This window comes from Harpegnathos saltator, unplaced genomic scaffold, assembly GCF_003227715.2.
Source record: "Harpegnathos saltator strain DR-91 unplaced genomic scaffold, Hsal_v8.6 scaffold491, whole genome shotgun sequence".
NCBI lineage: Eukaryota > Metazoa > Arthropoda > Insecta > Hymenoptera > Formicidae > Harpegnathos > Harpegnathos saltator.
Window position 1 is genome coordinate 944,904 of NW_020230306.1, and position 27,693 is coordinate 972,596.

General features: G+C 46.5%; 2 protein-coding genes across 2 annotated transcripts; one reads left to right on the forward strand and one right to left on the reverse strand.

Annotated features, from left to right (window-relative positions):
- On the reverse strand, positions 1-13,360 carry LOC105184697 (Extracellularly regulated kinase 7). Its single transcript, XM_019842116.2, has 11 exons — positions 13,268-13,360; positions 10,953-11,172; positions 10,717-10,847; positions 9,366-9,541; positions 7,536-7,675; positions 7,210-7,402; positions 5,949-6,089; positions 5,486-5,583; positions 4,675-4,809; positions 3,789-3,988; positions 1-2,185 (listed from the first exon to the last, which is right to left on the reverse strand). The coding sequence occupies exons 1-11, from the start codon at positions 13,355-13,357 to the stop codon at positions 1,493-1,495; spliced, it is 2,217 nt and encodes a 738-aa protein (XP_019697675.1). The 5' UTR covers positions 13,358-13,360; the 3' UTR covers positions 1-1,492.
- Positions 13,361-18,291: 4,931 nt separating this feature from the next.
- Positions 18,292-26,265, forward strand: LOC105184696 (synaptic vesicle glycoprotein 2B). Its single transcript, XM_025302469.1, has 10 exons — positions 18,292-18,499; positions 22,563-22,631; positions 22,945-23,106; positions 23,338-23,500; positions 23,582-23,703; positions 23,850-24,091; positions 24,265-24,446; positions 24,684-24,979; positions 25,321-25,608; positions 25,822-26,265. The coding sequence occupies exons 1-10, from the start codon at positions 18,463-18,465 to the stop codon at positions 25,866-25,868; spliced, it is 1,608 nt and encodes a 535-aa protein (XP_025158254.1). The 5' UTR covers positions 18,292-18,462; the 3' UTR covers positions 25,869-26,265.
- The last annotated feature ends 1,428 nt before the right edge of the window (positions 26,266-27,693 follow it).

Below are 27,693 nucleotides of genomic sequence, written 5' to 3' on the forward strand. Positions count from 1 at the left end.
TTAGCGTTATCAAAGAAAGAAAAACTTTATTCGTACACGCCGCGTGTGGTACACAGCACGAGTCGAGCGCGCCGCGTTGCAGCGTCGCCGCACACAAAAGAGACATCACGACAATGATGTATACGATACAATGAAGATTTGTACATCGAGGCGACAGCCGGATACACATCAGTTTGTGTAAACAATACACGTGCGCACGTCGCGTTCGCCTACGCGTCTGGCGTTTTTGCGGTTTACGATATGAATAAAATGTCGTAGAAAAATGTGTGTGTCGCGCGGCCAACCGTGGCACCGCCACGTGTCGATATCGAGGTACATCATCGGTGCAGCTCTAAGTTTGCCTTACGTCCTAAGCTCCTACGTATTCTCCGGATTCCCACGGGCCGATCTCCGCCGGGAGGCTCCGCGCGATTTCCGTATATCTTCCGTCTCTCGTATTTTCCGCGCGCTCATCGGAAATGGATGCCGTCCGTTTGCGCGGTGAAGAAGGTCCCGGTTACTTTCGCGTTTCCGTCGTCCGGGACTTACGGCGGCGAGATAGATACAGAGAAAGAGTGAAGAGAGAGAGAGAGAAAGAGAGAGAGAGAGAGAGAGAGAGAGAAGGAGAGGGAGAGGGCGCGAGATTATCTGTGTCCGAACGTTCGTCTCTCGCCGAGTTCGTGTGTCGATACTTTATGTTGTATAAAAAATTGAGGTAGTCGTGGTCTCGGAAACGAAGAGTGAGGGGAAGAGAGAAAGGGAGAGGTCGTATTTATAGCAGCAAATTTCGATCGCTCACCGGCCGGAGCCGCGAAGATCGTCAATTATCCCCGTGAGAAGCGCGAGTGGAAAGTGTCGAGCGTGCGACACTATTGATAGAGTTAATTACTCGTACCGTGCAAAATTTGCTCATTTACTTAGGAACCATGTGCCGTTAGCGCGCACGAAGATAAACGGCTTGCTTCCGGGAGGGCGAGCTCCGAAGGGGATCGAGCACTAGGGATGCTTCTTATCTGACGATGATTTCTCCGATTCCGCGTTCTCGTCGAGCTGCCGTCCGAACTTTCGCTACAAAAATTACCCCTCATGTCGCGACGCAGAGATCGTGGAGAGCAAATATTTACTATCAAAATTCATCCGCCGAAGGCGCGCGCACACACACACACACACACACACACACACACACATACATTCCGATCACACACTGAAAGATTTCTCGTCGTGATGAGAGCGCGGAAAAATGTTACGGTAATCTTTCTCTCGTGTCTTGACGTGATTCGACAGAGAATGAAAGAGAGAAAGAGAGAAAGAGCCGGCGATCTATCCGGTGAGACGCTGCTCGTTGACGAAAGGGAGAAGAGAAAACAGAAATCCCGTGCGCGGAGCTCTCTCGAGTCGCAGGATGTCGTTCGCAAACACGAAGCGGCTACGGTACGGCGATTATCATTCCCCGATTGGAAAATCATCGCTCTTCGCTCCGAGAAACGTCCTTGCTGCGCGCGCGCGCGCGCGCTCACCATCCTATGGTCCCATTGCAGAGATCCTTGTAGACCGACGCGGCTATGACGCCGTGCCTCTGGCTACGGCTGTCCAGGAACCTCGACTTGTCGCACGTGGACGACTTCCGCTGGACGACGCAGCCGACGTCGACGCTGCGCCTCTGCTGCAACCCGCTGCCTCCTTGACCGCGTACGGCACGACGACCGCCGATCGTGTCAACGACGTCCGTGACGGGGCACGAGGTGCGGTCGAGGTTGCCTCTGCTATCGGTGACTTGGCAGCCGGCTCGGTCCCGCAGCCGTGAGTGCCGCTGCGCCGGCAACGGCATCGTCTGGTTCAGGTAATCGCGGATAGCCTGCTGGTGTTGGCTGACGTACGGCGACTCCGGGTTGCTGAGGTAGCCGCCGTTCATGGTCCTGACGAAGTGTCGTGTGACGTTGTTGGCCAACGTCGAGCCCGACGCGGCCATTGCTGACCGCTGCTTGAGGCTCTTGGGCTCGTCACCGACCTTGGCCGGCTTGCTCGGCATCGTCCTAGGCCGCTCGTCGCCGCGGCAATTCGCGGACGTCGAAACGAACGGCCGCGACGGCTGAACGAGAAATTGCTGCTGATGATGATGGTAATGCTGTTGCTGCTGGCAAGCTTTTCGGAGCTTGACGCGAGGTGCCGGTGCCGCTAATTGGTTCGATCTGCCTCCGGCGCCGTGCTGAAATTGAAACATCCAGCGGAGACATAAAGCGCGGTGAAATCATGATCGTGACACGTATATGGGGAGAGAGAAAGAGAGAGAGAGAGAGAGAGAGAGAGAGAGAGAGAGAGAGAGAGAAGGAGAGAAAGGTGTGTGCGTCGATTACGATCTTGACGTATGGCAATTAGCGGGTTTACTTGTGACAAGAATGTAAAAGCGGACGAGCGGATAATACAGGTTCTATGCGAAATAATAACGCCAATTCAGCGGGAAATTTGAGCTCACGCTCGCGAGCGTCATCAGTGACATTCATCGGACGGCCGCTCATCTTTCCACCAAAAACGCGCCACGGCCGCTTACTTAGACTACTTGCGTGCTTCGATATTTCCAGGGACGCGTGCGCAATTAAGAACGATTAAGCGGGATAACAATTGTGAAGCGGAATACGATATTTCGTCGTGATGAAAATATTCGCGCGCCGAGAGAAAAGAGGTCCATAAAGTAAGAATGATTTATGTGGCGAGTGATGTTCAATCATATCGATACACGTTTTTTCTGACAGGAAGAATATCTTTTCTCTCGATGCATCGAAAAGTTCGCACGACTTGCGGGTAAGTGTCCGCTACCTGCAGCTACAATTGCACGGTGAAGCAATTATACTTGGAGAAAATTCAGCTCCAACAATATAAGTGCCATTACGGTACAGGCTGACGATAAGTCTTTATACATCGCTGCAACTATTTTTCATCAGGAAACAACAAAGAGGCATAGCTCGCGTCGAAAGAGTCACCGTGATTCAGGGATCAATCTTTCCTTTTCCTCAATATAGGGCACGTCCAGGAATCATGAGGAATCAATCGAGCGAAATTTTTATCAATTTCAACGGCATGTATCCGTCGATGTCGCGTATCTACCCGCTTGGATAATGCGAATGTGATTTTTTACGTAAACGCACTCGCTCGCGCGCGCGCGCGAGGAAAAGTGTTGGCGTCGGATATGAAACGCGTCTACTAAGAGTCAGTCCGAGAGTAAGCCATAAGTATAACAAACTGGCACCCTCCCCCCCCCATCTATGCGTGCAAAAGCCGAGATATTTGCGTTTGATCCCGCGGTGATATCCGCGACCTCCGCGGAAGGGGCTGCGGTGTTTTCGCGTCGTCATTGAGGATTAACTCGACGACGGTAAAACCGCGAACGCTCGTCCATTCATCCGCGCGCGTTAAAAACCGCGAGTCACCCGTCGGGAAGAGCACTGCTGGCGCAGGAGGTGCGGACTAATAGTTTCCTCATGAGCGAGTGGTCAAGCGCGCTGTGAAACGACGTGCATAAATCGGGGATGCGTGCGCGTACACTACGCTCAGGTGTGCGTGTTTGTGTGTGTGCATGTGTGAGAGAGAGAGAGAGAGAGAGCGAGAGAGAGAGAGAGAGAGAGAATTGCACGGATGAGTGGTTACAGTACCTAAACGCAAATCCCACGCGACACGTAGCCTGCAATAACAGAATCCACCGTTTACCTTCCTACATAATGCGAGCCGCGACAAGGAAAGCGGCCGGCAAACTGGCCGCCGGCACACCGGCCGAAGAGGGAGAGAATTAAAGCGGAAAACAGCGTTACGCTCACCATTGCCATCTGATCCGATTGTATGGACCGTTGAGACCTCGACATCTGAAGTTGATGCTGCTGCTGCTGCTGCTGCTGCTGCTGCTGCTGTTGCTGTTGCTGGTTAAGGTAGTAACAGCTTTTTACCACCGCTGTGGGAGGCAAACTCCCCAGACTGCCGTTCGTCAAATTGCAGGCGTACTGCGTCGCTGCGTTTTTCACTATTGATCGGTATTTCACAAATGCGAGTATTGCTAATTATTAGGATCGACGACGGTGGAGTGTGGTTTTTTCTTTTTTTTTTTTTCGATAATGCAGGTGCGTCGGAAAATACGTAGAACTTGCTCTTAATTAATAGATCGCCGTGTTAAATCGCGCTAAGAAGGCACGGGAAGTAAATTAAAACAGATTGTTTGGCGGATTGATTTGGCGTGTCGCTTTCAATTAAACGGCTACTGATGCGCCGGAGAACTTCGTTAAGCGTAAATTGCCGCGACGCTGGCACGAATAATATGCTGCTCGGAGAGGAGACGATGAAGATTCGAGTTATATTAAAAGGAGAGCGCGCGCGCGTCACCCAAGAACTTCGCATACCGACTACACTCGCGTATGACGCGACCGTGTATTGCGCGAAATTACACGGGAGTAGGCGTTCGTTCCCCGAGATCGGTCCTGAGAATCGGGGCGACCCGTGTTTTTAGATTCCTAGCCGGAGAACGCTGTTTGCTTTAGCGGGGGCTTTCGAATCGCGTGGGCACTTGGAATAAGAAAACACATTACCGCCGTGAGCGGACTTTATTCGAGGTTCAATCGGGAGAGCGCCCCGAGCCGGCCGGGAGCTAAATAGTTGGTTGATTCGAGCGAGAACTCACGAGTGAAAAAGACATTGTTGTTGCGAAGTCCTTACCGTTCTGGGGTTTCGTTAGGATTTCTTGCGCCGGCGCCTCCGCCGAAGCGTTAATCACTCGCGCTTTCGTTACGCGCACGGTACCGTCGCCCTGAGGCAGCTTGATCGTCTTCTTATTTGACAATGAGGGGCACACTGTGAACAAAAGAAGAATAGCAGGGAAGGAACAATCGATTCGGATCAACAATCTGACGTGTGTTAAGAGAAAAGAATATCTAAAAAATAAGAAATTTATTTAACGAGTACCGATGGCATGTTTGCTCATACTGATATATATTTAGATCTTCACCCTGGGAGATTTTTCTCCACGTAAAAGCGATTCTTTATTTGATTAAAAAGAAAATAAAGTTCAGATCTGATTAGATATAGGAATTTAAAGAATTCTACAATTTCATCGGCATCAAAAGAGCAGCGAGACTGGAAAATATACGTATAATATAATTTATAGCAGGCGTATGATATATTTTTTCACCTACTCATCTAACTGCATTATACAAGTGATTCCGGTAATCCGAATAATTAAGCAAATCGTCTAACAAATATAATTGATAATGCCTTGGATTAACGCCCCTCGGTGGAGGGGAATCGAAAGAAGGTGAAATTTTGCCGAGGAAACTCGAGCAATTGATTCGCCATATACAACCCTGAAATTACGTTTAACTCGGTTCGGATTACTTTGACATGATCCTGTTTCGTAGCGAATTTATCGAGTAGAGTTAATGGCGAACGGCTACTTCGCTACTATCCGGCTTGATTGACTCGCATCACGCAGGCGAATAATTCGCATTCGTCCAACAGGCGTATATCTTACCGGCGGTCGCGTCACCTTGGCCGATCACCAGATTACCCTTACCGCCGGCGGTCTCCTTCCTGATGCTCTCGGACAGTCGTCGCAGCCTGGACCTTGACCTGCGAGACAATCGTTGACTCGACAAGAATTGTTATCGCACATTATACACGCGTCCGGACCCCGATAATTATCCTCCTGAATATTTCCGTCGTGTTTGAAAGTAACGCCCGAAAAGCCCGAGCAGAAACCCCTTGGGTGAATTATAATAATGCACACGCGCGTGCTCGCCGTGTATTACTCGCTACCGGGGAATGCGAAATGAAATCCTCTACGAGTTTGAAATTTGAATATAAAGTTGCTGTCGCCGACACTCGGTTGTCTCATATTACGGAAATGCATGAAACGCGCGTTTTGCCGGCGCACACGCGGCCCTTATTATGTGATATGAAATAATAATCGCGTGCGCGCGAATAAATATGCTCACATGTTTTTGTGCTTGCGATGCTTATCGTCCATCATCGCGTAAAGCTTATTTCTGTATTCGTCGACCGAGAGTTGCACGTCATCGCTCAGCAACGGCACAACGCTGGAGCCTCTCTCCGGCTCGTTTCCCCGCCGGTGAAATCTGTCGAAACGAGAATTCTTCTAATTAAATATCTACCCGCCGCTCCCGGCCATTAAAGCGCCGCGTAAGCTTGTCCCTCCGTCCTGTTAAACGGACAGGCGAACACTCCGAACGTAGAATTCCCAGCGGGAAAAGTCCTCTCCGGCGAATACAGGTTCAAAAGATACGGCTGTGAATATCCAAAGAGTCAAACGCAACACCTCGGCCGACTGCCGAGATTTGCTCCGCGATCCTGCGCGGGTTGACCTCAATCGGCTCCGTATAAGGACAATATCAATTTTCGGCTCCTAACGAACCGTATGACGCAACGCGTCGTGTAATCAAGGTTTCTCAAGGTCCTCGTAAAAGCGAAATTTTACCCCGCTTATTAGAAATAAGCCAATCAAGCTGTTAAATGAATAAAAACAAAAAGCGCTTGACAATTCACAGAAGTCTGACCTGTAATTTCCCATCCGAAAAATATCCACCCGTTCGTGGAAGGCGTCGCTAGGCCACCGTGTTAAGATTATCTTCAGGTTACACTTTTCCAGTTCCTCGCGCGGCGCGACATATCCGATATATACTCGAACGAAATTTCCAGTCGGCTTGTGCCGAGCCGCCGCGCCACGTCGCGCGGCGCGCTATCGGAAATCGATAGATTCCGCGTGCGACTGTCACACGCAAATGATCGGCCAATAAAGGATAATAAAAAGTCGGCGAATTTTTAACCCCGAGTCTGCCGCGACTCCGCCGTCGGCTCGTAACAAATGCAAATGCAAACGAAGCGCGATCGCACAGGTGCGGTGCGCGCGCGCGCGCGCAATGTGCGACGTGATGAGGATAACGAATACGGGATAGCGGTTTTTCACGGCGCGAAATCAAGAATAAAGAAGGCATCGACATTTCACATTTTTGGAAAAACGACGATTGGTCGAGCGCTCGGCGGACGATAAATCGCGAACATCCGCGTCGCGTCGCGTCGGCGCGACCGCAATTCCGCGAGGAGCGATATCGGGTCGCGAGGAGTTCGCGGACGACGAAACCCGGGCGATTCCTCGTCGCCGATGGCACTCAAGCGTCACGAAAGGAATTTCCGAGCGCATCGTCCTCGTTATGGCTAATTATGATAAATGCGACTCACTCGGCGACGTAGGAGTGCCGCAGCGCCTCGACGGCGGTGAGCCGCTGCGTTGGGTTGAAGACTATTAAATTGCTGATAAGATCCAAGGCTTTCTCCGACACTTCCGGCAACAAATCCTTCAGCGCCCGTCTCGGTCCGTTGGGCGTCTTCTCCAGCAGATTGGTTCCGTAGCCGGCGCTAACCGATATTAGATCTGAAAGAGCAAACGTTCGGGAAGAGCATTTTCTCGCTCGCCCGATCGCGTCCTTTCTCTTCCCGCGCGCTTTCCTTCTTCTGTTCTCCCTCCTCTCTACTACTCGGAACGTACTCGGCATAAGTGACGTTACCTTCGTCTGTCGGCGCAGGTAGAGTCGCCATTATCCTCTCGACTTGGTTTATCGTCGATGAACCGGGGAAGAGTGGCTTCCCGAGCAGCATTTCGCCGAGAATACAGCCTAAGGACCACATATCTATCCCCTTTGTGTACCTGAGAACATTCGCATTGTCGCGGGTAGAATACGACTCCGGCGATTGCCCGAGCTCCATCGCGAATGAAAAGTAATCGATTCAGGAGACTAGTCCCCCAAGTGGCTATGTCGCAATTGGCGCGCTTGAGGAGCACACAAAGACACACACACACACACACACACACACACACACACACACGGAGAATCGAGATATCAAACGGGCACACCGAGGCACGTGTCTCATTCTTGTTACAGTTGCGCGTTATCGAGCGGTAATTTAATCGCGCCGTACTAATTAACGATAATTAGCAACCAGGACGGCATCTACAAAAATCGGTTCGATCTGTGAGCAGATTGGCAATCGAGATTATGAAACGTGTTATACTTATTAACAACTGCAAAACTGATTGACAAATGATGAAAGTGATTACAGAGTGAGTCCACGCGTAAAGCTTGACGACCAGACTGCCTGAGAGATTCTAAGAGAATTTTGCACTAGGATATTTTTTTACACGGACAAATTCCCTTGTATCTTGTAGTGATCATGTGAATGTTTTTAATAACGCATAAAACATCGAAGTTAAATCCCTCTGACATCTGCGAGACTGTCAGGAGGATCAAAATTGATCACGATTTTCCGGATATAAAATTGTTGAGCCTTACGTGAATGGTCCTGTATGAGCCGCGTCGTACTAATTAATAACTACGATAATACCTACCATAACGCATAAAGTGATTGTTGGACCGCACCGCACTAATTAATTATCGAGATAAAGTCGATAAATATGAATTTATTTTACGAGCGGACCGGCGAGATTGTAATCGCGCACGCTGCGAATCGTCGCGATTATGAAACTGTGATTTTCACCCCGGTGATTATTCGAGGTGAATTCAAACTGTAATGTTTTCCCGCGGCTTACAAACCCAGAGCATTTTTGTCGATATTGGTGCCGTTAAGTGAAGCAGATTCCCCTCCCTCCCTCTCTCTCTCTCTCTCTCTCTCTCTCTCTCTCTCTCTATCTCTCTCCCTCCTCTTTCTCTGCCACCAGACCACTTTGGACCTAACTCAGTTATGCGTCATCTTATTATCCTCGACAGCCTTGTAAATTACATAGCAAGATTAGCAACTTCTTAGTTGAGAAGTTCCGGCAACTCCGAGGGTTTACGCTGCTGTGCCCACGTTTGGCTTAAACTGCGTTAAGATTGCGAGCAACAAACTGAAAGCTGAGAGCTCATGTACCACTAAGCCGCGGTTGTCCACATGTCTGTCAAATAGTTCAGCTGTGCAATCCCTTCAAACTCGGAATTATTGAATTTCAATTAACTCTCCCAACGTGCCGCGCGAGTCGACACCCCGCGACTCACTGATTTCGACCGGTTAAATGATGACAAAAAAATTAACAAACTCCTCGAGTTGTTTCAAAAGTCGTCGTTCACTCTGGAGAAGATGAACTTTGTTTCGTTTTTTTTCTTTCCATTCCGCAGAACAGAGATAACGCGATTACTTAAAGTGAGAATTTCACGATGGTGTTTGCTCTTTCTCCCTCTCTCTCTCTCTCTCTCTCTCTCTCTCTTTTCTTCTTTTACTCGAGGGGAGAGATCCGAGCGCGAGAGATCATGAAAGTGCTGGGGAAAACAAATAAACAGGCCCGGCTCCGGCGCGCGGCGAGAGCACGCGCGAGGGAACGCGCAAGCCAAATAAACTTGTACCTCTTTGAAGCTATGAGAATCTCCGGCGCGCGGTACCAGCGAGTGGCGACATAGTCCGTCAGGGTCGGATCGCTCCCAGTCTCGCCGTCACCCTCGCCGATCTGCGTTACCGAACGTGCCAGGCCGAAGTCCGCGATTTTGCAGTGGCATTGCGCATTCAGGAGCACATTGGACGGCTGCAATCACGAGATAACGCGAATAGATCTCCACGCAATACATAAACGATACACGATGCACGTGTCACCGCCCCGCGACGACAACACGAGGCACGACGTCGAACGTGCGGAACCTCGTGCGAGCGAGTATGAAAATTAAAGACAGTCATTTCTCTCATCCGCGAGAACGAGAAACGAGAGGCGCCTTTGGCGGTTACGCGTCGGAGAACGCACGTGGAGTTCTCTCCAAGGACGATTTCTCTCCGCACCAGCCGGGAAAATCATTCATTTCTCAACTCGCCACAAATTTCACTCACATTCTCGGCGCCAACCGTATCCTCGTGTCGCTCTGATGAGAGAAACAGAGAGAGAGAGAGAGAGAGAGAGAGAGAGAGAGAGAGAGAGAGAGAGAGAGAGAGGGAGGGAGAGAGAGAGAGAGGGAGAGGGAGGGAGAGGGAGGGGGGAGAGAGAGAGGGAGAGAGAGAGAGAGAGGGAGAGAGGGAGAGAGAGAGAGAGAGGGAGAGAGGGAGAGAGAGAGAGAGAGGGAGAGAGAGAGGGGGAGGGAGAGAGGGAGAGAGGAAGAGAGAGAGAAAGAGAGGGGGAGAGTGAGAGAGAGGGAGGGGGAGAGAGAGGGAGAGAGGGAGGGGGAGAGAGAGGGAGAGAGAGAGGGGGAGAGAGGAAGAGGGAGATAGAGGGGTGAGGGGAGAGGGAGGGAGAGAGAGGGGGAGAGGGAGGGGGAGAGAGAGAGAGAGAGAGAGAAAGAGAGAGAGAGAGAGAGAGCGATTATCATTGCGAGCCAAGGACGCTCCGCTCGGAGGAAGCGGAACTTCGGATTCTCGAAATCAAATTTGATTTGTAAGGAGCGGAAATTCGGAGAAAATGCATTCGCTTCGTCCTTCATCGTCGTTCATCGTCGCTAACTCAACCAGACTCTCTCCTGCGCGCGCCGAGAGAGCGCTTACTACTTTTGTAGTAACGGCTTTCTCAGTCATTTTCCATACTTATTATTCCAATAATTTCCAATAATTGTTCACTAATTAGTATTGCTCTACGATACGCTTCGTATCGTTATTTCACCGTGCCGCTGTATTTCGATTCCAAACGCCAGTTTCCGTTTCCTCGCAGCGCGGGGCTTCCGAAACTCGCGGAGCGGGAAAGGGACTTTTTTTTCGTCGCGGTCTTCGCGCGGAACTTACCTTGAGGTCCCGGTGAATAACATTGCCCGAGTGTATGTACTTGATCGCTTTAAAAAGTTGGTACATGATGAAGACCTTGTGGATGTCCTTGAGGATGTTGCCGCGCTTGATGACGTTGTGCAGGTCGGTTTCTGCGGAAAACACGAGTCGAGGGCGGTTTTTCAGGAGCGACGCAGTGAGAATCGATGGCCTCGCGTGCGCGAGTCGTTCCTCCCGGAAATCGGAGCGAAACTCACCCATGTACTCAAAGACCAGATAAATGTCCCGGTCGTTGTTCGCCTTGTGCAGCCCGATCAGCCGGATGATGTTCTCGTGATTGGCGAACGACAGCAGGAACATGATCTCGCGAAACGTGCGCTGCGCGTCCGTCTGATTCCGGAACGCGTCGAAGATCTTCTTCACCGCCACCGTGTCCTGCCGTTTCTTCTCGATCGCCTTCCATACTATACCGTAAGCCTGACGTATACGGATCGAATTTGAGCTCTCATCGAAAGATTTGGTGAGTCAAAGCAGCAAATAATATGTCAAGTAACATTGCGCAGCCGAAAGTGCGATGAGTCGGCTTTACGATCGTCCGGATGAGCGAAGTTCCAATCGAGTTTATTCGAACGAAATCTTGACGGATTCAAATCTCGCTCCGCGCGGACAAGACATTCGCGAAACACCAATTTCGGCGATAAAATGTCAGGAGGCAATCTACTCGTCGGGATAAACACTAAGCAGAAATTGAGTCCGTTTAAATTTACTCGACTCGATTTGTCTCGACGGATTTTTCTCTCCCTTTCACGGATGAGAGATCTCACGCAGAAGAAGAGTGACGAAAAAGTATATACATATGCAAATCTTGTCTCATCAGATTTCACAATCGCGACTCGCGACTCCTCGATCCTCGGATGTCGTCGTCGACGTCTCCAAGTAGAACAAGTCCGTCAGCGCACGCCACGTGCGTCGCCCACAATATCGGCTAAGTGCTCTTACATAAATCCCCTCTGTGCATGCTCGTTGCACGTGATGTCGCGACATTAGCCCCACGAGTCGCGAGTCTCACCGTGCTGCACAGGAGAGGAGGGGGGGTGGATATCGACGGAGGGTAGGGCGCTTTTTATCCGCACGATCGAAATCGTCTCGGCCGAGCATTGATCACGCCAGAAAGTACAAGCGCGAGCGATGCGCACGATGAATATTGCATTATCTCAATTTACATCGCACGCTCGTTACAATGTAGATGAGAGACAGAGAGAGAGAGAGGGAGAGGGAGAGGGAGAGAGACCGTCTCGCAAAGACGCCTATTATTAGATCGCCCGTGCCAATAGAAGACTGAGCCAAAAATCGGCTCGTGACGATGCGACGCGTCGATCCATTCGTCATTGTTGCGATAGCGACGGCTTTTCACCGTATCGTTATTGATTGTCCCCGGCAACTTAAGCTCTCCTAACAAGATAGATTAGTCATGACGATTATTGATATATCGCGCGAGTTCGGAAACTTCGGACAGAAACCACGTTAGAACGCGCGGTACAACGCGCGAAGCCCTTTATCGCCAAATTTTAATATCACCAGATTTTTTAGTCGCGTTATGCGCGACTCTCGATAATTCTTTTAGCAAAACGCGGGAACGTCTTCGCAAATGCGAGGATTTCAATGTTTATTTCTGGAAATCTTTAAGGATCTCGACTCGAATCCTGATGATCTTCCAAGATGGAAATTCTTATCCTCTATCGCCCCCCATTGTCTACGTGTGTCTTCAGAAAAGCATGAAAACATTTTCAAAGACGTAAAGACTTAAAGATTAGAAGATTAAAACTTTTATTTCTAGAGATCTTGAAAGATCGAAACTTTTATCTTTAAAAAGTCGAAGAATCGAAGATTTCAAAGATTGCCGATGCATTGGCTACACGTATTTCAACGTTTCTTTCTCGAGACAACAACGGTCACGTCTTTAAAAAAGAAAGTGAAAACAAAGCTCTCATTTTTAGAGAACTTCAAGGAAGAGAGAGCCGGAAATTTTACGCTGAAGGATCTTTAAGGTCTGCGAAATAAAATGCAGAAATAAAATGAAATAATAAGAGACTCAAGAGATATTGACCGCAAAGAGACCGCAAGCGATAAGATAAGATTTTTCATAACATTTTCGGAAAGCAGAAAAAAAGCTTCTCAACAAGAACGCGAGGGCCGGAAGACGCGGTGGCACGAAATCACATGTTGCTGCTTTCAATTCATGAAAAATCCAGACCCGGGTCTGAAATATTCATACGTCACGCGGCCGCGTGTGTCGCCCCGTAATTGCATATTTAAAACGTAACGTGTCCGCGCGAGGAACCCCTTAAAAGCCCTGGGAAAGCCTCGCGCTGTATCGACATGCGCGAACCTTCCTTCCTTCTCTCACACCTAGCCCGACCACCACCTCTCACTGCCACCGATACAAAAGAAAGACGCGCAGATCCGATTTATTATCATCACGCAGGACCCGCGAATTTCCTCGGGCGAGTCGCAGGGAGACCGCAAGGGGTGAGCGGCGAACGAGCGGATGAACGAACGGAGGGCGAGTTACCCCTTTGCCGAGACGTCGCACGATGTCGTACTGTTTGCTGATGTGCTGGTCAATCTCGGAGACCTTCTCGGCGGCCTTCTTCTCCGACATCGTCGCGACAGCGGCGGCGGCGGCGGCGGCGGCGGCGGCGGCGGAGACGGCCGGAACTCGGGAGATCCGCCGAGGATCCGGTGCCGGCAACACCAAGGAGAGCGGCTCTCAGACGGGCACGGAAGGTGCGAGTCGTCGCGGCGCAATCACATCCTCGCTCATCTCCGCCAAGCGAGCCGCGACGCGAGCAGCTTTTTTTCATGCGGCCTTTCACACGAATGCGCACTTGTGTGTTTACGGAATTGACGGCAGTTGCCGAGGCGACCGTGTCCACATCGCCGCCGCCACCGCCGCCGCCGCGTCGGCGACGGCGGCGGCCACGGCTACCAACGACGACGTCGCGCGACATCGCGGAGCGGCGGAGGCGAAGCGTACGCCCCGGTCACCCGGTAGAAGCGCGAAGCACCTGCGCGTCCCGCGCGCTCGCAGCGAAACGCGTCGCGCGAATAATGCGTCTCGCAAAAGTTTTGCAGTAGCCGAGGATATTTGTTTTACTTGGAGCGTTTTACTTCTCTCCCCTTCTTCCCTCTTTCTCTCTCTCTCTCTCTCTCTCTCTCTCTCTCTCTCTCTCTCTCTCTCTCTCTCTGTCTCTCTCTCTCTCTCTCTCTTCCACACGGTTCCTAGACGGCGGAGCAGCGTGTAATGATATTGACGTTTCGTTTCGACGCTTGTAACCGCATGAATAATTGCCATTTTGTCATTATTGTTCGAACGTGCATTTTACCCTGCCGCGAAAGTATAACGTAACGCTCGGTAAATAAAGAAACTCGCGCGAGTGAATAACAATGAGCTCCACTCTGTACATTTATGGAAATAAAGCGCACTTAATTGTTTTATTCTCCGTACGTGTGTTACTTTATTTCAGCGTTATTGTCGGCCGGTCCGTTGATACCGCATATTGCCGAAATTGATCTCTCCCTTCACTCCCTTCGTCTGATCAATTCCGTGTATGATTAGACTTGTTCTTTTCAACTGCGTTTCGAGCGGAGGAGAGACGCGCGAAGGTACCGCAAGTTTTTGCAGTAATAAGTTTAAATACAAGAATACAAAGAAGAACGAGAGCACGCGGAAAAGAGTGCTAAGCAATAAGGTACTATAATTTTCGTGAACGAAAAATGAAAAGAAAAGAAATGGAAAATAAAAAGTCGTTTATTTTCAATTTTATGCGTAGAAAGATTTCAACAATATCCAGTTAACAATAGTTTGAACAAAAATAATGCTAGTAAAATGGTTCAGAAAATATTTTGCAGCTTAAAATCTCTAGTTTTTAAATATATCACTGAATATGTCATTTACTCAATTTTACGCCATCGCATAAATATAATTTCGGAACTTGTCAGAAGCGAAATATTTTCATAAAGTTTATCGCATTAAATAGCACAAATGAGAGATCCTACGACGTTTATATTGTTTAAAAGCATAAAGCCTTTTAATATACGAACTCGCAGATTACAGTATGATTTTTACCGAGTTATTTAACGTTGGAGCAAAAACTAACCTTTCGCGTTCAACCGCTTGTAAAAAGTAAACAGATCGATGTGTGACGCTTCTGGAAAAATGAATAGGAAGCTTAAGGTTTTCTCTTTCAAATTTATCCGTCATATTTTCATACAAATAAATTTGCAATGCAAAAACTAAATCGAAAAATAATACCTGAAAAGAGAACTATCGTTACTTCTCATGATTTGATTGAATATATCTTAGTGAAAAATAACAATATAATTATTTCTGTAACATAGCTGAAAATTAGAGACTTTAGACTGTTAAGTACTTTTCGATCCATCTCATTATTATTATTTTTGTCCAAGTTATAGCCAGTTGAATTTTGCCTATTTTACAAGATCGATTCGATTTCGAGAATGATTCTTTAATTTTCATGTGTTACTCAAAAGTATTTTTGATTCGCTCTTAAATTATACTATTTGAAACTGAAAAGGCTCTTAACCCATTTTTAAGTCACACTAATTGAAGATAAAGAGATCTCCTAAATTTTGAATGCTGTTGTTGTACAGTAAAACTGACTAATAATAATAACAAAAATTATAATAATAAAAATGAATATTTGTCCAAAATTTCATTGAGTTACATTACAAGCTCGATTTCTCCTTAAAGATAGTGGCGGCTCGTAGCGGAGACTTTGGAACTAGTAAAAGTAAAAAGTCCACTAAAGGATCTAAAACAGCATCACCGACGGTTAACCGAAGATTAACGGTCTTTATTAAGACTCAAACCCTGTTTAGCTAGGACTCAAACCTTCCGCATAAAGTTCTTCGTGCAATAACTAGATGGCGCCAGGTACACTGTTTGCCAAACTTTTTACGAAACTAGAGCGGAAAGAATATTATTTTACAAATGTAGTTCAAAAGTTTCCGCTACGAGGCGCCACCGTTTTTAATGAAAAATCGACGAAGTAGTATGAAAGGACAAGCGTCAGACGCACTTTCATTTTGAACTTTATCTTTAAGTCTTACGACACAGCTGCAGGTTATAAGACCTTATTTTCAAATAGTACGATCTCTACGCTCTAATCTCTTGCGTGATTCATTATGTCGTATGATTTGAATGCGCATAATTAAATATCGGGAGCGCGTTAAAAATAAAGTCGTCCGCTTAGCTCATATTCTAATTTTACGTATTTATTACGTATACAATTTAATTCCGATTTAATTTAAAGTCAACACGACTAGTTTGATAGCTCCTATCAAACTGTTAATACGTTGTATTGACGAAGAATGTTTGCATAAGATATTAATATTTACCTCTTGTGCAAGAATAACATCGCGATATCGAGGGACGACTTACACGTAATTCGAAAATCGACGATCTCTCGCGTCGAAAAGAAAGTTCTCATTGCAAACGCGCAGATCAATTAAGACAAAGGTAAAGATAACTGTCACAGGTAACGATAGCTCAATCGATGCCTAATTCCCAGGTCTACGAACATACGCCAGTTTCGCGCTCGTCGGAGGCTCCTGGTCCCCTTAATGAAGGAAGGGTCGTTCCTATTCGACAAACATTCTTACGCATAATTGCCCCGGTCGGCAGACATAACACGACTTTTCGTTTCTTGCAAGTACGAAGTCTGATGTTGTCTTAAGGACGGACAACGCGATCCGCACATAATCATCAGTCAAGAGTTCCGAAAGCGGTGCGAAAAAGTATCGTTCTCGATTGCGGACGCGGTAACGCCGATTCTCCACCCTCACAAGGACTCCCGCTGTTTCATCCCAGCTCTTCTCGATGCTGTTACGTGATTCCGTAAAAAGTCACCATAATACTCGTTACGTGATTCGGTAAGGATAAAAGTATTTTCGGCGTGACAGGCAACGTCCCGGTGTTCGATCCTTCAATTTTCCCGAAACCCCTCGAGTTGTGCGAGTTCAACGCTATACGCGAGACTCGCAACGCGAGCTGGTATATACGTTTACGTTTACAAATGTAACGCGAATGTAGCGCAGGTGTAAACGCGTACAATATGAAGTGTAAAGCGTGGGAAACTAAAGTAATTCGGATTTCCTCGTGGTCGTCGCTCTGCAAAGCGGGCTGACTGAGACGATCCGGCCGGAGACGCGTCGAGTGAGCTTTCGCGCAATCCAGCGGTTATTTATAAGAAAGATGTTTGCCGGCGCGGGATCGGCGAACGATTTAATTCGTCTCTGATGCGCAAATTAGCGCAAATATTGTCCGACCGATCACGCGGATTTTTACGCCTGATAGATTCCGTCTTCTCCTCGGCTGGAAGGCAAACCTGGGTAACGAGTTGATCAAACAAATCCATCGTCCGTTGCGGCCCACCATGGCTGTTTTCGGCAAGCGGAATGACGATTACGCACCGGTGTGTGTCTGTCGGTAACAATTGCGTCTCCATGTAATTTCGACCGAACGCGTGAACACATGTGTGTTATTTCGAGGCACATGATCGCCGATTCAATGACGCGCGTACAGGCAAGAGAAATTCGAAGAAACGACACGACGGGTCAGGTTGGAAAAATCACGACTTCGCCTTGAGACTTTTCACAGATCTTTCTGTCCCTTCTTTCTCCGTTGACATCCTCATCCGATGGCAAGATCGGAAAATCCAGAAGTAATTAAAATGAGAAAATACACAGATAGTCTCCGGGGTAAATAAGGATATTAACGAAGCATCGAGAGAGCCGTATAAAATAGGTATAAAATAGGAATGAGAAAGCAATAATTAGGGAACGCAGATAACAAAAGAATGTTATCTAAACTGTGATTGCCTAAGGCCTTCTCGAAATAGAAGTCTCCGTTGCGCTCCGTTTAACTCAATTAATCCAACTAATATTGACTAAATTGATATTGAATTAATGTGATATGTGTTGACTCTCTCTCTCTCTCTCTCTCTCTCTCTCTCTCTCTCTCTCTGTATTTATTGTCCCTTACATTTTAAATTATATAAAAGATAGGACGATCGAAGAGATCCCATTCGATTTACTGAAAGCAAACAGATCTTCCGTCGCGGTCAGTTCTGAGACGGAAGCAAAATAATGGCGCAATTAATGAATTCAGCATCTAGCGACGGCGATGCAAACACAGAGTAAGCACAGTTTATTTCAACGACACTGCGTGCGAGTTGCGACACAATATTGGATCAAATCTTTTTACAAATGCGACGCGCACGCTGCCCTCCCCCCCACCCTCACGACGCCAGCGAATGGCAATTAACGAGGGATCCGTGGAACTTCGTCATGAGCCTTATAATAGCTGATAATTATGCCATCGACGTGTTTCCCGCGTGATTCTCGCGAAACGCGCTAATCGATCGTAATCGAGATCGAGCGGAGGAGGGAGGAGGGTACGATCGACACGAGGGGGAAAGATGAAAAAAAGTGGGGACTCGCTTAGGTTTTTCGATTCGCGCACTCGCGATCGCGCCCGGGCGCATGATTTAATATTTAAAGCGTCGTGGCTGCCGTCGATGCGTGGATTTCGCCACGAGCGAACGAACGAACGACCGAGGGCTCAAACGTTCAACTGCCGCAATCGGCAGTCGGGGCTTCCTGCGGCCGTACGCGAAGAAGACAGACCGAGACACACGAAGTTCGTCGTTAGCGCCGAAGCCTGGAGAGAAGAACTCGAGCAAGATGGACGGCAGAATTTCCATCATCTCCATCGCGACAGGTCAGTCCTCTCGCACTTCTTGTGTCCTCTCTGCGTCTAGATTAGGCGGAAGATCGCGTTTTTGAGCACGCCTACTTTTCCTTACGTCGCTCGTGCGCAATATATAAGTTTGTTAATTTTTTTGTCCTCTTCTGGCCTTCTCAGCCATCCTTCCGGTAGAATGCTCATTAAATTCGATGTAGAGTTAATTGGCCGGGAGAGCACGTCTTTGCGCATTTCTCCTTTGTGTGTTACCTGCATGTAATACTTTGTTAATTTTTCTAGTTCCTTGCTTCGCCGCTTTTGAGCCATTTTTCGACGGGATCCTCGTTAATTCGAAGTTTTATTTTATTCGTCAACTTTCGAGAGTATCTTCCGGAAATCAGAAATTCCATAAAAATCCCTACAGGCAAAAAAGAGTATTCCACTTGTAAAATGACTTTTCCCATAGTCTTATATTCTAAGCGAAGTCTCTTGCAACAAGAGGATTCTCCTCTTTCGATAAAGCGATTAAAGTAAACCATTCATCTAAAATTTATTATTAGATATTATTAGATATCAGATATTATTATATTTTCCTCTTATTTCAAGAAGATTTCCTCTTGTATCAATGAATTTCCTCATAGAGGAACTTGAACTTGTCGCCGTTTTTCCTCTTCCACTAATCGGAATGAAATCTACTCACACCGAGATTTTCTGTGTATATGACGATCGTCGCCGTTATCCTTTGTTTTATGGAGAACGTCGAGAAACATAGAGCAAAATAAAAAAGAAGAGAAATCATTATTCAGTGTATGTGGTTTCGTCATGAACGAAGTGCAAAAATTTTTAGAGAAAATCGACTGAAAAACATACTGGCCTGTATTTCAGCGTAAATACTATATCCATTTATGGATAATATATCCATTTATCGTATCGCGTTGCACACTCCATTAAATGCCATTTAGAATATTTAAAATTACAAATTTATATTTTTCCCTTCTTTTTCAGCAGAAATGAAAAAAAAGCTTAACTAGAATTTTTTCTACAGTTTTATAATAATTTTCTCTTTTTTCCCTATAAAGGAACGTATACGTAACTAATAAGAATAAGTACAGTAATAATGAATAATAACCCTCTTAAAAAAATATTAAATAATCTATGTATAAAAGGAAACATATATTAAAATCAATAAGATTTGCATCATACATATAACATATAATTGCTCTAACTTTAAGAATAATATGTTTGTAATATTTCCCCCTTAATTTTAGAAAAATTCTCTCGAGGCCATATATAAGAGTAAAATCCTCTAAAATTTAGATGATTCCGCTTGTTCTGAAATTACTTTTTTTGGATGTATAGATCTCTACAGGAAGGATTCATAAATTAAAAAGGATAGATAAAGGATAATAATTGCAAAAACTAAAGATGAACAGCGGAGAAATATTGTATTGTGCATGAAAATACCACGAAGGGTAATTATATAAATTACAGTTAAATTTATAGAATCCGATGCGTCGCAATTGTTCTTCGTTAAACTTCGAAACCGTAAAAACTCTCGCAATTGAAATTAATTTCGAAGCGCGTGGATGGGAGGGGGGAGGGAGGGAGGGAAGGAGGGAGAAAGGGCCGAAGTTAAGTCCGGTTTTCATTTATTTCCCCGTCTGGCATGAATTCGCGAGGCGTGTTTGAGTATTCCCAACTGATTTAAATCTGGCTCGTCGAAATTGCTCCGATAATTTCGTTTGCTTTCGTCGTCTTCTTATCGGCGTAGCTTCGTGCCAAGATCTAGGCTCTTTCATCTGAACAGAGAACGGCAATCATCGCGCGAACAACCTCTTTTTCTCTACTCGCCATTAGCTATGCAACTTATTATCTCAAAGCTATGCGTCATTGAGCCCGCTAAAGTGACACAGCGCGATCATATCTGTCTAACTATCCTTTAATTGGCCACTTTGCAGACCTTCTCTCACGCATGTTGCGCGCAACTCGAAGAATGGTCGATTCGTTACCGTTTATCCGCGAGACCTACGATGAGCCTCGTCTTACGACTTGTTTTTCACATCAACGTCAATTGTTTAGACGTTTTACCGCAACGTTTGAGGCAAACAGTTGGCAAATAGCCTCCCATCAACCGATGCAACGTGAAGCACTTGATTTCGCTTTGGCCGGCAGAATGAGGTTGATGAAACGCAAACGACCACCGAGTGAGGCTCTTCGAGACTTGAACCCGAAAGAACGCTCTCATATTCGCGATGCAGGGTTCGTACATCGAGAACTAATCGAGGAGCGAGATAAAGGATCGAGAATGTCGAAACGATGTGTTCCGATCAATTCGCATGGCTGTTGCCGCTGGCTAATTATCGATGAAAAATTCGCACACAAAAATTCCATCGTCGGCACACGCGAGACTCTGCCGAGCAAACTTAAAATATTTAAGTAACCACACGCGGCACAGCCTCCTACCACGATTCATACGACTCGCTAATGTTTCACTGAGCGCGTTTATTGCCGCGTTTATTCAACTCGTCGATCGGCGATATCGCTGCATCGATTATCAAGACTGGCTGCGCGCTGCAAGAGCGACACACTGCGACGATCTCGCCGATAAGCAAATAATACAGCGAAAAGAAAAGATGGGCAGCCATCTCCGCCAACTGCATCTTGTTCTAACGAGAGAAAATATTCTCAATTGGGGGGCACGTTCTTATTGAGCAAGAAATATTATTGATCAGGAGAAATTTTTATCAAGATGTTTCACTAGAAGTTATATTAATACTTACATGGAGATACCTGCGAAGGTGCGATATAATTACGTGTTTCGCTTCTTGGCCGCAATCAGCTTGAACCAAGCTTCAATCTTCTCCGAGGACTCCTTGAAAATGATTCGGGAAAACAGTCGATACCCTCGTTAAGATTTCGATAAAATCTCGTTCAACTCATTAAATTATCATTATACTAAACTTCCCGCTACAATGCGATTACGCCAAATGTGACATATCGATAATTAGCGTGACGATCGAAGAGTAGGAATATAAAGCGGGAGAGGCTTTAACTCAAAACGATAAAACGGCTAGAAATTCGGGTTGATAACGAGCTTGGTAACATCAAGCTCGTGTGCAACGTTGCGGCAGAACGAGAGCTATTTTCGGCGCGAAAATGTCCTGGAGCAAAACCACCAGGCTAATGACGCGCGCGGTAAAAATCCTTATCGACGGACACTGGCTTCGATTAATGAACGGTGCAATAAGTGCATTCGCCTCTATAATCTGGCGGTTTTCTGTCGACGTCTATTTGCTTAATTACGGATCGCATCAGGAAGAAAAGGACGAAGATTCACCGTGTCACTAATATATTTCTCGGAAAGTCGACTCGCGAATACGACTTTATTATCTTTTTTTTTTCGGTTTCCGGACGAGTTGTCAAATGGGCCAAAAATAAGTAGGTCACAGAACATTGCGAAACAAGAGCGACACGTACACACGTATCATTCCGCGGTGCAAATTTACTTAAAAAAAGAGAAAAAAAAGCTTCCACGTGAAAAATCGTCAACGCTTAATCGACACGAACTCGCGAAGTTATGAAAGAGACGACGGCTCGAACGGATATCCTACACGCTTAGTTAAAAAATAGAGCGTTTCTCCTATTTATATAATTTATTCGTTTATACCGTTTATATAAGGCAGTCTGAAAACTATCGACATCTCGAATATCTCGTGAATTACGGCAGCTGGGAAGAATTTCATCCCCGCAGAGACGAGGAAGAAAAATCGTAGGACGATCTTTTGCCTACTGCACTGGTTTCGTCTCAGAATTTTCCCTTTAATTTATATGATTCTTTCCAAATACCCAAAATATCGATTGTTAGTGGTCCACCTTGTATAAATTTTACACGCATGTGATATAACCGACTACCCAATGTGACGCAAATGACAGATATCTCAGGTTTTAAGCGGACTAAATTGCAAATGACTTTTTGCAATCACTCTTCATAAGTCACGGTGTTGTTAGAGCGATCATTATTACCAGAAGCCGCATTTTCCCCCTTTTAGTGGAGCTCGAAGGGAAATTTGTCGTCACATTCCTCTCTGTCCTTTTTTAGATATTCCTAAAGACCGAAACAAAGACTCCAAAGAGGAAACCGACATCGAAACAGCCTTGGAGATATGCGGTGAGTCCTCGTTGCGTTATTCACTCTTAAATGTCAGCACATAAGGCGGAATTCCGTCTATTGGATTAATCATCTAATTAGATAATTACATGAAAAATCACGAGTTAATGTAATTGGAGCGTTTTTTTCTTCTTCTCCACTTTGTCTCGATCTACAGGCTGCAAAAATTATGCATTGAATTTGGAAGATAACATACGATTATACAGTACGACAGTAATTAATTACGAGTAGATCGTTAATCGCGACCCGTGCAACAATATGGTACAAACGAGAACGATCTCGACGAGTTACCGTAGCTCATGATTGGCCGCAGGAACCGGGAGATATCAGTACGTGTTTCTGCTGGTGTGCGGCTTACTGTTCATTTGCGTCGGCATGCAATACGCGGTGAATGCGTACATCCTGCCGTCGGCCGAGTGCGACTTCAACATGGGTTCTGAGCAGAAGGGGTTCCTGAACGTCGCGTTTCTCGGAGGTGAGACCCATGCGAGCTTCCGCGCGTCATCGCAGACACTCGTCCGATCCCTCTTGTAATATAATTTCATTGAATTTAATTTCATTGAAATTTGATTCTCACCAATTTTGCTGCAAAACATTCCCCTTTCAAGATCTAGAGTAAGGTAGATCCGTCTTTCCTCTCTCGGAATATAGACATGGCGAACGAGTCCACGTGTAACTAACGTGTTATGTTTGCGTTCTTCCGCAGGCTGCACGTTCAGCGCTCTTTTCTGGGGAATCTTCGCGGGCGTTTACGGGCGAAAGAACATTATCCTGCTGACTCTCTTCACCGACAGCGTGCTAACGATAATCACGAGTTTCTCGCAGAGTTACAACCTATTCCTCATGTTCCGGGTGATAAGCGGATTCATGTAGGCGGCGGTCGACAACAACGAGCACGTCACTGGCCCGATCTTAGATCTTGACTGGAATCGTTGCCTTTTCTATTCCAGGATGGGCGCACCTGGTTCGCTGATATACACGTATCTCGGCGAGTTCTACGAGTACAAGTACCAAACAAAGGGCATCTGCTTCCTGGGTTTCTTCTGGCCTCTTTCTTGGCTGATATTACCAGGCAAGTATTTCCGCCCGGTCCTTTGGTCACTTTCAGAAATTGTGTCCTTTGAACGTTTTAAAAGCGTGTCGTTTAATCGTATCGGTTGAATTACCGAAATGGACGCGAGGAGTCATGAATTAACCCACGATCGTTGACCAATTCAGGTCTAGCGTGGATCTTCATACCGCTGCCGATAAACTACGAGTTCTACGGCATTCACTACAACTCCTGGAGGATGCTCCTCGGCTTCATCGGAGTGCCGACTTTCATCATAGCCGTAATAATCCTCGTCAAGTATCCCGAGAGTCCGAAGTTCCTGGTGTCGCAGGGCAGGACCGACGAAGCTCTTGCGGTCCTCCAGAAGATCTACGCGGTCAACACCGGCCGCGACGAGAGCGAGTACCCGGTGAGTGACTCTATCCTTGCTTACTTACGAGTCGCGCTCGCGAGGGCCCGAGGAAAGTAGCGAGAACGACGTAACACGGATTTCTCTCGACGTGACTTCTCTCTTGTTCGTCCGCTTATTATCACGTGCGATTTCCCTCGTTGCGATTGACAAGGGACACGTATATTCGCCAGGTGAAGCAATTACTCTCCGACGTCACATTGGAAGTGAAGAAAGACGAGACGTCGTCGTCTTCGATGCACACTTTGACGAGCCTGCTGAAGAATATCTGGTGGCAACTGCGCACCATTGTGTCACCGCCGCACTTGAAGTACGCCATCATCCTGTGGACGATCTACGCCTCGAATATGTTCGGGTGAGTCCTTCTCGGGCTTCATGAAAAGAAGACTTTCTTGGACAATTTAGCGTCTCTCGAAAGTCCTCAGGTGACAGGTGTCTTGTTCCTAAATCGTAAATCATCTTTTATAAACAGTGTAAACATGGAAGTCGACTTTTAGGACAACGAATGAGAACACGATCGTCGGTGAGAGGGACGCTACTTTGTATTCTCAACGTTATACACGAGGGTAACCGAATCTGTTTCCTCCGTCAGGTCCTACGGTTTCGGTCTTTGGATGCCAGAACTGTTCAATCGCTTCGAAAACTACCAACAGTCGCATCCAAATGCATCAGTGTCCGTCTGCGAGTTGACTCGCAACATGCAGCAGTCGTTGAATGTCACCGTTGTGGATGAGCCATTCCTCTCGTTGGACGGAGTTGTCTCAGAGTGCAAGCGGAATATAAACGAACGAGTCTTCATCAACTCATTGACTATCAACGCCGTTTCCTTACCGGCGAACATTATCTCCGGGTGCCTGACGAACCGAGTCAACCACAGAACGATACCGAGTAAGTGCCGTTGCCGATTTACGGTAATGCGCTTCTTGCCGCAGTATTCGCAAAATGGTATAGTTTAAACCGTTGATTTTAATCATCAATGACTTATCTTGTGAGTTATTCGGGTCCGTTTGCTTTTATGTATTTATGAATTTTTTTGCGCGTGCTATGCACGTGTTATTTGCTTGATATTATTTCCAATTGGCTTTGAGTTGGACATCAGAGTGATAGAAAAACAGTACAATAGCATTTATGACGATATTTTCTCTATACTCTCTCTTTCTTTTTCTATTTACTTGTTGATTCATCTTATTAACAAGAGTGTTAATAGAACGACGATTTAATCCTCACAGCAATCAGCATGTTGCTGGCCGGCGCAGCCAGCTTCGGCGTCTACTTCGTGAAGTCCTCGCAACAAGTCCTCATGGTGGCGTGCGTCTTCTCACTGATGTTGACCATGTCGAACTTCATGATGGCCGGTGTGGCGGTCAACATCTTCCCTACACATATAAGCGCCGCCGCGGTATCCATAATGGTATGCTTAGGAAGGGCTGGCGCGATAATGAGCAATCTGATGCTCGGCATGCTGCTGGATCTCACCTGCGAGGTGCCGATATTCATGTTGGCTAGTGTCATCACTTGTAAGTACGGGAATCCCAGGCGCCAGGTCTGGGACAAGACTGATTGTGCAGTCGCGCACGTCTCTAATCTTGTCACTTTCTGGGAAATTTCTTCCTGGAGGTTTTAAATTCTTAAATACGCGACAGGAGCTTTCCGAGCGTGCAATCTGACATTTAAGTAAAATTTGAATCTCACATGCAGAGACGTGATGATAAATAATCACTTTCTTTCAGTTGGCGGACTATTGTCCCTCCTGATACCGAGCAAGAAAAGGAAGTGAGGGCCGACATGCCGAGACAGAGACTTCAAGAGACTCGAAGTGTCAGCCGAAACACTTCGTATCATTCTTTCACATGCGATTTATGCGAAAATATTTCTCGATCTGTAAATAATAGCTGTAAACATCGACCAACCGGTTTTTTATTTCACGAAGCTTCGACGATGCAGTCGAGCGACTCATATCGACGTTTAAATCACTGATAGGAATTTGGCTAGCCAAAGTTCGCTCCACAAATCCATCAGGTTTCTCTTTGCGAACGAAACTCTCTAGTTTTGCTACCAGCCGCCGTCGCTCAGCCCGGTCGCCGGCGCCGCTGCCCCGCGGCCTCACTAGCTTTGGTACTCTGGTCGCTCCTAAATGTTCAAAATTTCATTGAACTACATTACAAACTCGATTTCTCGTTAAAGGTGATGGCGGCTTGTAGCGGAGACTTTGGAACTAATAAAAGTAAAGTCTATTAAAGGGTCTAAAGCAGCATCACCGACGATTAATCTAAGATTAACGGTCTTTATTAAGACTCAAACCCTGTTTTGCTAGGACTCAAATCTTCCGCTTAAAGTTCTTCGTGCAATGGCTAGATGGTGCCAGGTATACTGTTTGCCAATCTTTTTACGAGACTAGAGCGGAAAGGATATTATTTTACAAATGTAGTTCAAAAGTTTCCGCTACGAGGCGCCACCGTTTTTAATGAAAAATCGACGAAGTAGTATGAAAGGTCAAGTCAGACGCACTTTTATTTTCAACTTTATTTTTAAATTTTACGACATAATTGCAGGTTATAAGACATTTTCAAATAGTACGAGAGAGAGAGTACGAAATCTACGCTCTGATCTCTTGCGTGATTCAATATGCTACATGATTTGAATGCGCTTAATTAAATATCGGGAAAGCATTAAAAAAAAAAAGTCCGCTTAGCTCATATTCTAATTTTACCGATTCAATTCCGATTTAATTTAAAGTCAACACGACTAGTTTGATAGCTCCTATCAAACTGTTAATACGTTGTATTGACGAAGAATGTTTGCATGAAATATTAACATTTCCCTCTTGCACAAGAATAACATCGCGATATCGAGGGACGACTTACACGAAATTCGAAAATCGACGATCTCTCGCGTCGAAAAGAAAATTCTCATTGCAAACGTGCAGATCAATTAAGACAAAGGTAAAGATAACTGTCAGAAGTAACGATAGCTCAATCGATGCCTAATTCCCAGGTCTACGAACATACACCAGTTTCGCGCTCGTCGGAGGCTCCTGGTCCCCTTAATCAAGGAAGGATCGTTCCTATTCGACAAACATTCTTACGCATAATTGCCCCGGTCGGCAGACATAACACGACTTTTCGTTTCTTGCAAGTACGAAGTCTGATGTTGTCTTAAGGACGGACAACGCGATCCGCACATAATCATCAGTCAAGAGTTCCGAAAGCGGTGCGAAAAAGTATCGTTCTCGATTGCGGACGCGGTAACGCCGATTCTCCACCCTCACAAGGACTCCCGCTGTTTCATCCCAGCTCTTCTCGATGCTGTTACGTGATTCCGTAAAAAGTCACCATAATACTCATTACGTGATTCGGTAAGGATAAAAGTATTTTCGGCGTGACAGGCAACGTCCCGGTGTTCGATCCTTCAATTTTCCCGAAACCCCTCGAGTTGTACGAGTTCAACGCTATATGGTGACGTGAGACTCGCAACGCGAGCTGGTATATACGTTTACGTTTACAAATGTAACGCGAATTTAGCGCGGGTGTAAACGCGTACAATATGAAGTGTAAAGCGTGGGAAACTAAAGTAATTCGGATTTCCTCGTGGTCGTCGCTCTG